Source organism: Gymnoscopelus microlampas (genome assembly GCF_963454915.1).
Source record: "Gymnoscopelus microlampas genome assembly, chromosome: 16".
Lineage (NCBI taxonomy): Eukaryota > Metazoa > Chordata > Actinopteri > Myctophiformes > Myctophidae > Gymnoscopelus > Gymnoscopelus microlampas.
In genome coordinates, this window is record NC_139953.1 from 49,234,394 (window position 1) to 49,244,322 (window position 9,929).

The 9,929-nt window shown below is 45.6% G+C and overlaps 1 protein-coding gene across 1 annotated transcript; it reads left to right on the forward strand.

Moving 5' to 3' along the window:
* Positions 1–1,093: 1,093 nt before the first annotated feature.
* Positions 1,094–7,143, forward strand: LOC311063069 (ankyrin repeat and LEM domain-containing protein 2-like; the record flags this gene model as incomplete). The annotated part of the gene is made up of 2 exons (XM_084082277.1): positions 1,094–3,347; positions 7,016–7,143. 2 exons carry the CDS (start codon positions 1,094–1,096, stop codon positions 7,141–7,143), a joined length of 2,382 nt encoding a protein of 793 aa, XP_083938403.1.
* Positions 7,144–9,929: the final 2,786 nt, after the last annotated feature.

Consider the following 9,929-nt stretch of genomic DNA (forward strand, 5'->3'; position numbering starts at 1 on the left):
ATCTGTGAACGTGATCCTACTTCAGTCAGTGAAGTCCAGGGCTGAACGTGACAAATATTGGGATCAATATGACTTTGTACAGGTATTGGTAATTTGCCAATACATTATTTTGTGAAATAAATGGGTTGTATTTTACTGATAGATATACTTTTCTTTTACTAAATTAAAACTAAATCAAAGTATATTATATTTATAGTCCTACTATGAAGTGTGGACTGGACCATAGTATTACGGTCTTGATGATCTTACAAGCTTGTGAAGCTTGTAGATCAGTTCCTCATGACTCCACATTTGGACAGTATGACATCATCAATATGACATCATTTTGACGTCCCTTTGTCAATAAATGGAACACAGCTGAATGACCCGCTACTCGCTGGTGTAAAGGTGTTAACCCATTAAGACCTGGAACTGTGTCATTTTTAGATTTGAGCTAAAAAGCATTATTTTACACTTTGGCTATTCAAAAATAGCAGATATACAAGCTCATAGCGCGGCACCGAGTGCCGCGCTATGAGCTTGTAGATCTGCTATTTTTGAAAAATCGTGAAAATGTGTGCAAATCTTTGAATATATATATATTTTTAAGCGAACATTTTTAACTCAAATCTTTGCTTCTGGGGGGTCCCTGGAACAAAATATTTTGATGGGGCTCCGCGGCCAAATACATATACTTTTAGGGGTCCTTGACGTGAAAAAGATTGAGCACCACTGATATAGAAACATACGTTTTTCAGAAAACTGTTGAGATTTAGGAGACGTGTAGAATCGGCTTCAGGTCTCAATGGGATACAAGGTCATGAAGAACCTGGATCCGACCGTCATGTCCTCCACATGGACATGAGCCCATGCTGGACAGATGTGTAAATGGTAAATGGTGCATTTATATAGCGCTTTTATCCAAAGCGCTTTACATAGACACACACACACACACATTCATACACCGATGAATGTGGTTTGTGTGAGCATCACGATGTCGTCACAGGCTTTGAATTGGTGTATTGTAACCAGTGGACCGCTAGTCGAGACTGGATCCTTCAGGGGTCACCGATGAAGCAGCTTATGCTACGCTTAAAGTGCTCCATATTTCCCCATGTACAGTATTCTACGCTTTAAGTGCTTCATATTGTCCTACGTGCCATGGACGTCGGGCCTGGTCAACTATAGCGACATGGACGCCATCGTTGGCAAACTACAGACCATGACAGAAGAGCGGTTGCGGGATTCGATGCTCGCAGCAGGACTCAAATGCGGCCCGATAACTTCAACCACGCGAGGCACCTATGAGAAGATACTGGCCCGAGCCCTGATGCAGAGAGAGAACTTTGCATTTGATGGATCTGAGAGGGAAAACAGCCTTGATAATGAACATTCAACAGGGCTTTTAGAGGAGGTTTGTGATCCAAGACTGAATTTAAACCAGTCAGGGGAGGAGGCTGAGGGAGAAGAGAGAACAGAAGCTATGTGTACAGATGGAGAGAAGCCAACAGAGTCAACGTTGGTCTTTTATGGTGTTTGCCCTCAAGAGGAAAAGGTTCATGTCTTTGAGGATCAGAGGACGGCCCTTAAAGTCATGGCGGCGGTGAAAGGGGCTCGGCTCAAAGCTTTCCCCACACGCCAGGAAGCGGAGACGTTTTCCAAGGGGATGAACAGGCCTGCACCGGAGCCAGGAACATCACACGTAAGTGTGGAGAAGGCCAACGAGTTACCCGGCCCCCGAACCCAGGACCTCACGAGCAAGCTGAGAAGAGCCGCGGAGCAGGGTGACCAGAAGGCCTTCGTGAAGCTGGTGTGGGAGAACCCCCGCTACCTGATAGGATCCGGAGACAACCCCACCGTCGTACATCTAGGCTGTCACTACAACGTCCTCCATGTAGCAGCCAAAGACGACCAGCCGGGGATTGTCCGCGCGCTCCTGGACACACTGGACAAACCAGAGTTCATGAGACGCATGTATCCCGGCGATCGGGAAACCGTTCTCCAGCAGCGCATTGGCTACGTCGTGGACCTGTATCTCAACACGCCGGACGCTACGAACAATGACACGCCTCTTCACCTTGCCTGCAAGTTTGGATGCCCAGAAGTGGTGGACTTGCTGTGTTCACATCCCGCCACACACACACAGCCAAGGAACAAGTACGGCCAAAGGCCCTGTGATGTGATCTGTGAGAGGAGAAACCACACATTGGAGATAAGGGACCAAATTAAAGAATTCCTCGAAGATAGGTGCTATCTGCACCTACTGAGAGCCACAGACAACAGTGTCCGGCCTGTGATTACATTGACGCGTTCGCCAAGGAGCCGACTGAAGCAGGATTTTCACCCTCTGGATTTAGGATCGGGAGGCGGTCCGATCGATCCCAGCCTGGCGTTGAGAGCGTACGTGGGACCTCTTTCTCCTTCAAAGGCAGAGGAGTTTTATAAACTATGGAGGAATCCACCACGGAACCGGGCAGAGAAGCCAGCGAAGGATTTCCACGCCGTCCTCAAGACGGACCCTGACAGGGGAATGGAGAGCGTGGGGCGGGAGATGGCACACGGGATGGGCCACCGCTGGGCAGAATACTGGCTCTTCCTGGACTGTTTTGTTGACTTATCGACCGAGGAAGGACTGGACAGGCTGGAGGGTTACCTGGAGGGGAAGGGCAAGAGTGTGGCTCACCAGAACACCGGGGACATCGATCTGATACCTGCTTCAACAACCGGCAAAGGACATTTATCATCTTCCACAACAGACGGCTCTGTGCCTCCAGTATGTGATCTGCTACAACAGTTTGAGAATCTTTCGATCTCACTCGACAACCAAGGGAAGGCAGACGGTGCCGAGGACAACCCGGCCACCTCTGATCCTGCTAGCAGCGAAAGAGAAGAAGATCTCGACTTGGAAGACCGTCGATCTTCCAAATCCAGACCTTCTTCTCTCTCGCTCCCAGGATCACGGGGGGTATGTGATCCCGGGAATGCAAGAGAAGAAGGTCTGGATCTGGCATCTGGGCTCCGGGTAGCATGGGCGATGAGGAGCGGCGAGGAACAACAGATGCAGACAGAGGATGGCGACGACGACGTGTCCAGCACCTCTTCAGAGGAGTATCTGACCGCCGACGAGGATTTCGAGGGAGAGGACTGGGAGGGCGGCTCTGTTTCTTCTTGCCAACCTATAGAGGGCTCCAGCGAGCGCACAGCCCTCGTACCAGAAGCCAAAGTGTTCATGGAAGGAGGGGATTTCCCCACCAGGCTGGACAACGAGGTTCTGTCTGCTCTGGAGAACGTCCAGGTGAACGCGGAGAGATACCCGCTCATCGCCAAGTGGAGGAACGTCGCCCAGGCGTATCCGTCCACACAAAGACGTAGCTGGGCCGGTCCCATACAGACAAACAACCCATTAAGACCTGAGGCCGATTCCACAAATGTCTTCTAAATCATAACAGTTTAAAGATGCAGTGCCATAGTTTTGAGCCTTTTCTGGTTTTCACGTGTCTACAAAGTTAACATTACTCTAATAGACGTCCAGGTGTTGCTATAATGTGCAAATTTGCCTTCCCTGTGTACTTTTGGTTTCTTCCTGAAAGCTGAAAGCCTCTGAGTCAAAATGCCCGTTGGAAATACCCTGTTTTGATGACATCACAATAACAGGGGACGGCCTACCACAACTCACTTAACATTGTGGGGTGTGGCTAACTCAGATAGAATACCACCCACCTGACAACCACGCATACATAATGACCTGGTGGGTGTGGCCACACAAAAACGTAATTTTAGCCATTTCTGTACACTTTTTGGGGACAATTATTTCTCCTAGTATAATCATAATACCTGATCATCATTTTTTAGGCGGAAAAGAAATCATGGCACTGCATCTTTAAAAAAAAATCACACCCTGTGTGAAGTGAGTGGTGCCTTTGATGAGCCCCGTATTGATTGATTGATTGATTGATGTACTTTATTTAGTAAGACATGAGAACAGTACATGGCAGTACATAACAGTACATGGAAGTACAAATTCGCAATACAAGGTCTACTAAACTGGATAGCTCAGTTAAGCACGTAGCTTGTTTAAGATGAGATCCCCATGCACACAAATCATGTTGACATATAAGAGACAGACAGATATACACACTACTATACAGAATGTCATACAATCAGTTTACAGGTTACTGGTATGAAGTATGAAGGGTGAAAAATATGTACAAAAAGAAAGAGAGGGGGGGGGGGGTAGGTTAGGTTAGGACATGGGGTAGGTTAGGACTTGGACAGGGGCCATTGATTGATGTTGTCATCAATGTTTGTTTATTGGACAGACATACATACATACGGACACACGGACAAAGCCAGATAGGAGTGGTTGGCACCACTAAAAAAAAAAATGTATGTTGCTATATCAGTGGTGCTCATAAAAAGGACCCCAAAATCATATTTGTTTGGCCGCCGACGCAAAAATTTGAGTTAAACATGTTCAATTTAAATATATATCATATATATATGTATTTTAATATCCAACTAAATCCTTTAGCTGCTTTCAAGGTAATGGGTTAAACTGATGTATCCTTTGACACACAGACATGGCTGGACACGTCCCATACTGAGAAACAACTAACCTTTAACCCTTTAAGACCTGAGGCGATTCTTCAAAAAATTCTGAATCTCAGTTTTTTGAAGAAAATCTGGAAAATATTTTTTCGAGATTTTTCAAAAATAGCAGATATACAAGCTCATAGCGCGGCACTCGGTGCCGCGCTATGAGCTTGTATATCTGCTATTTTTGAATAGCCAAAGACATCTAAAGTGACACAGATGCGTTCCAGGTATCAATGGGTTAAAGACGTATAGAAATGAAACCAAAAAAATAGTTTACTACATACTGTCATAATGAGGTCATATCTATCAATAGATGGCAAAAATCGTTTTGGGGTATTTTCATATCAAAACGCCCCTAAAATTAGATTTAGACTTCCTGTAAACACAAACATACTGGGTGATTTATGAATATAAATTAATCTTGATTTCATTCACCTGTTTGATTCCCTTATCTATATATACAATTTGAATCCTGCGCCATGTCGGTTGTCCGTATGCGACGCCAGTGTGACGGTGTGACGTAATCTGACATCACGATGACAACGCCAGTGTGACGTAATCTCACGACAGCATGACATCACATGACATCACATCCTACCTATAAATTCTAGGATGCCGTCAGATCGCACCAGTTCGACGGCTTCCATAGTGGGTTTTGGTCATTGGAGAGGTGATGCACGTCACCTCTTTCTGAAGTGGGTACTTTCAAAGCCTGCCGTGGATTTAGGAGAGCACAAAACTCTCTCTCACACTGTGAGGTGCCTGTAAGGTGGCACTGCAAAGTGAACGACGCGTCACGCTAGACGTTCGGGCCGCGTAGCGGCCCGATCTTCTAGTCTATATATACAATTTGAATCCTGCGCCATGTCGGTTGTCTGTAACGTTGTATGTAGCCAGTGTGATGTCATATGACATCACGGTCGTGATATCACGATGAGACACGCCAGTGTGACGTAATCTCACGACAGCATGACATCACATCCTACCTATAAATAGGTAGGATGCACCAGTTCGACGGCTTCCATCCTCAACACAACCCACGCCGACGACCCTTTACACAAATAAACTGCTAACTTCATCTCCTGCGATTTCAACTATCTTTTCACATTGTACACCACTGCACACTCCCCACAGGTCTGCCATACCAGGTCTGAGTAATCACAAAGTGGGTTTTGGTCATTGGAGAGGTGATGCACGTCACCTCTTTCTGAAGTGGGTACTTTCAAAGCCTGCCGTGGATTTAGGAGAGCACAAAACTCTCTCTCACACTGTGAGGTGCCTGTAAGGTGGCACTGCAAAGTGAACGACGCGTCACGCTAGACGTTCGGGCCGCGTAGCGGCCCGAACTTCTAGTAGCTCACGTTCCTCCACTCGCCTCACTGGATTTCCACTGCATTGACGACGAGACATGCTATATTCTATTGGTTCTCAAAGTGGGGTCCGTGGACCCCCAGGGGTACTTGAGGGGGTTCCAGGGGGTCCCCCAGCTAAATGATGGATAGGAACCAAATGGACCCTTATGGGTCTGTAACTCTGAGAGTGTACAAATGGAACCAAATGGACCCGTTAGGGTCCATTTGGTTCCATTTGTACACTCTCAGAGTTAAATTAACATTGATTTTACAATATGAATTGGGGTCCCAGCGATATAAATGCCATTACATGGGGGTCCGTAGCCCTAATGCATGTCAAACTGGGGGGTCCTTGAAATTAAAATGGTTGAGAATCACTGCTAGAGCCGTAAAAATCGTCTCTTACGGGGGTCCCTGGCTTATATTTTCAAATGGGGGTCCGTGGGCTAATAAGTGTCAATTTGGGGGTCCCTGGCATGAAAAAGTTTGAGAACCACTGCTATATTCAACGGTGTATAACTAGCGAACGAGGCTCGCGATGAAAATGATAAAAACAAAATGCGGAAAAAGCACAGAGAGTGTTTAGCAACGATCAGGGATCGATCGTACTGGAGATAAATATTCTGTGACTGGTTGAAAAGGTAAGGAAAACAAATAATCGCTGGCAGTGGATGATTTATTTACTCTGGCAGTGAATGAGTTAACCCTTTAAGACCTGAGGACGCATCTGTGTGTCATTTTTTTATTTGAGCTAAAAAAGCATTATTTTACACTTTGGGCTATTCAAAAATAGCAGATCTACAAGCTTGTAGCACGGCACCGAGTGCCGCGCTACAAGCTTGTAGATCTGCTATTTACACATAAAAACATAATTCTAACACTTTCTGTACACTTTGGAAAAAAAACGTCCTCCTAGTATAACCATAATACCTGATGATTATGTTTGGGGGGGGGGGGGGGGGGGGGATCATGGCACCCCGTCTTTAAACACTTAAGTTCACTGGCTTCCTTTAAAACCAAAGGGAAGGTCTTTTTTGTTTTTGTTTCTTTTGCTACATGTTTTTAATGGTGCTTTCGATGTTGCGTAGTGTGGACCATGTCCACATGGTCCACACTACGCAACATTGCCAGCCGTGTGGCATTCCATATTTGGGCGAGACTGACTTCACATGACGTGAGATTCAAGACGCTTAAAAGCCGACTGCACAGGGTGTGAGGACACTTACAGCTGACTGCATAGTCAGAGGGTGTCGGCTTGAGAGAGGCGAAGAGAAATGAAGCTTCCAGATTGGAAGACAAACCACTTAGAACTTAAAGATTCAACTTAAAGTAGTCTTAAACATCCCTGGATCGCAACATCAGCCCCTGCAGTGGGTTTTCCATTTAATCAGCTTAAGTCGTTTCCAGTGTTACACCCTTTCACTTTAGTCTCGGTGTGGACATGGTGTCCGCCAGCATTCTCCTGTCTGAAGAGCTCTTCCTGTGTTCTATCTGTCTGGATGCGTACACTGACCCTGTCACCACTGCATGTGGACACAACTACTGCAAAGCCTGTATCACACATTACTGGGACACCAATGAGGTGTGTCAGTGTCCACTGTGTCAAGAAACCTTCGATAAGATGCCAACATTCTCTGTTAATAAAGTTCTCTCTGAGATGACGGACCAGTTCAGGAGTCACAAACTGAAAGCAGAATATGAAGCAAAGACAGAGGCTGAAGTTCAGCAGATGATCCAGGAGAGAAAACTGAAGATTCAGGAGGTCAAACACTCAGTAGAGATCAGCAGGAGAGATGCAGACACAGAGATAGCAGACAGTGAACAGGTGTTCAATGCTCTGATCAGCTGTATTGAGAGGAGCCAGGCTGAGCTCATTGATGTGATTGAAGAGAAGCAGAAAACAACAGAGAAACAGGCTGAAGGCTTCATCAAAGATCTGCAACAGGAAATCACTCAGTTAGAGGAGAGATGCTCTGAGCTGAAGCAGCTCTCAAACACTGAAGACAACCTCCTCCCGTCCATCAACAGCCTTCCACCCACCAAGGACTGGACACATGTCAATGTCCACCGGTCTACATATGTGGGGACAGTGAGGACAGCTGTGTCTCAGCTGGAGAAGACAGCTGTGTGATGTTGAGCTGATGAGGATCCAGCAACATGCAGTGGAAGTAACGCTGGACCCCGATACAGCACATTCCCATCTCATCCTATCTGAGGATGGAAAACAAGCAAATGATGGAAACGCATGGAAGAAACTCCCAGACAACGCAGAGAGATTCTCTACATCGGTCAGTGTCTTGGGAAAACAAAGCTTCTCCTCAGGAAGGTTTTACTATGAGGTTCAGGTTAAAGGGAAGACTGCCTGGAGTCTAGGAGTGGCCAGAGAGTCCATCAACAGGAAGGGAACGATCACACTGACCCCCAACAATGGTTACTGGACTATATGGTTGAGGAATGGAAATGAGTACAAGGCCAATGCTGGCCATTATTCTGTCCTCCTCCCTGCAAGAGAGAAGGTCCAGAAAGTGGGAGTGTTTGTGGATTATGAGGAGGGTCTGGTCTCCTTTTATGATGTGGAGGCCAGAGTTCATCTCTACTCTTTCACTGGCTGCACCTTCACTGACAAACTCTGTCCATACTTCAGTCCATGTGCTAATAATGAAGGCAAAAACTCCGCTCCTCTGATCATCTCTCCTGTCATTCAATAGCAAAAGCCACTCACTTCCTCGTAGACGGATTATATTGAAATACAAGAGCGTTTTTTTCCCCTTCATTTTACCACACTAGTCTTAGCTGTGACATCATATTGATGGCATCAACAATATTCACGTATGGGCATACAAGGGACAGACAGACAGACAGACCGACACATATCTCCATATATGGGCATAAAAGGGACACAGACAGACAAGCAGATATGGAGATTTGCAGATTTGTGTCGCATCTTGACGTCAGCTTGTAGATTTGCTGTGTTTTTTAAATTGTTTTGAACGTTTTAAATAGGGCTCAATTGATTGGAACCAGGAAAAGAAAACATTATCATTCTCACGATATAACACCATCCCAAATCCCTGACAATATCTAGTCTCATATGGACATAACCAGCTCCTAACGCATTCAGTGCCAGAAAAAAACATTGTCTATAGCATAGAATATCCTTGTTCACAACGATAGACCCGCCACTTTAAAAGACGTAGGGGGGGGGGGGGGGCAGAGAAAAAGGCGTTTTCTTTTTCTTTTTTTTCACGAAAGTCGACGTGGCGTTTCATGTTTTAATCACGTGGTTTTGCTGCTTCTCTGCCTCTGAGAAACTCAGATGGTGATCGCGGGTTTGGCGAACGGCGCCATCTGGTGGAAAAACACTGACAACACCAAAACACGTCTTTGGAACTCTGGGCCTTTGGGGGAAAAAAACACGTCTTTTGCACTGAATGAGTTCATCAGTGCAACATTGCTTGTGAAAGGAATGGCATTTTGTGAAAGAGAGTGAGAGCCCAGCTATGTTATTGTCACTAGACCTTTTTATTCTATTTGTCTTATTTTTTGAGTTGTTCCCATACAGATAACAATATCGGAAAAGGTGCCGATACTGCTTGACCCATTAAGACCTGAAGCCGATTCTACAAAGGTCAGAATCAGAATCAGGTTTATTGTCACATCACAGTTTTACAAGGTAAAAAAGTGAGTGAAATTCGTTTTTTTACATCATTCCCATTGCAACGTTAATTTCTATAGAAAGAAGAGGGGGGAGGGAGAAGAAGAAGAGGGGTGGGGGGTAGGTGGGAAGGAGATCAAACAAGAGAACAGCAGAAAGGCCAAACAAGTTATCTACATATTTACAAAAGTACCTGAGATAAGAGACAAACTAAGGTGCCTGAGCATAGCAGCAATGTATGCATACTGTGCATGATATACTTATGGACGTTAAGGTGCTTAGAGAAAAAAAGAGAACAATAAAAAAGACAAAAAGTCAGTGCGTTATACATGGGGATTAAGGTGCAA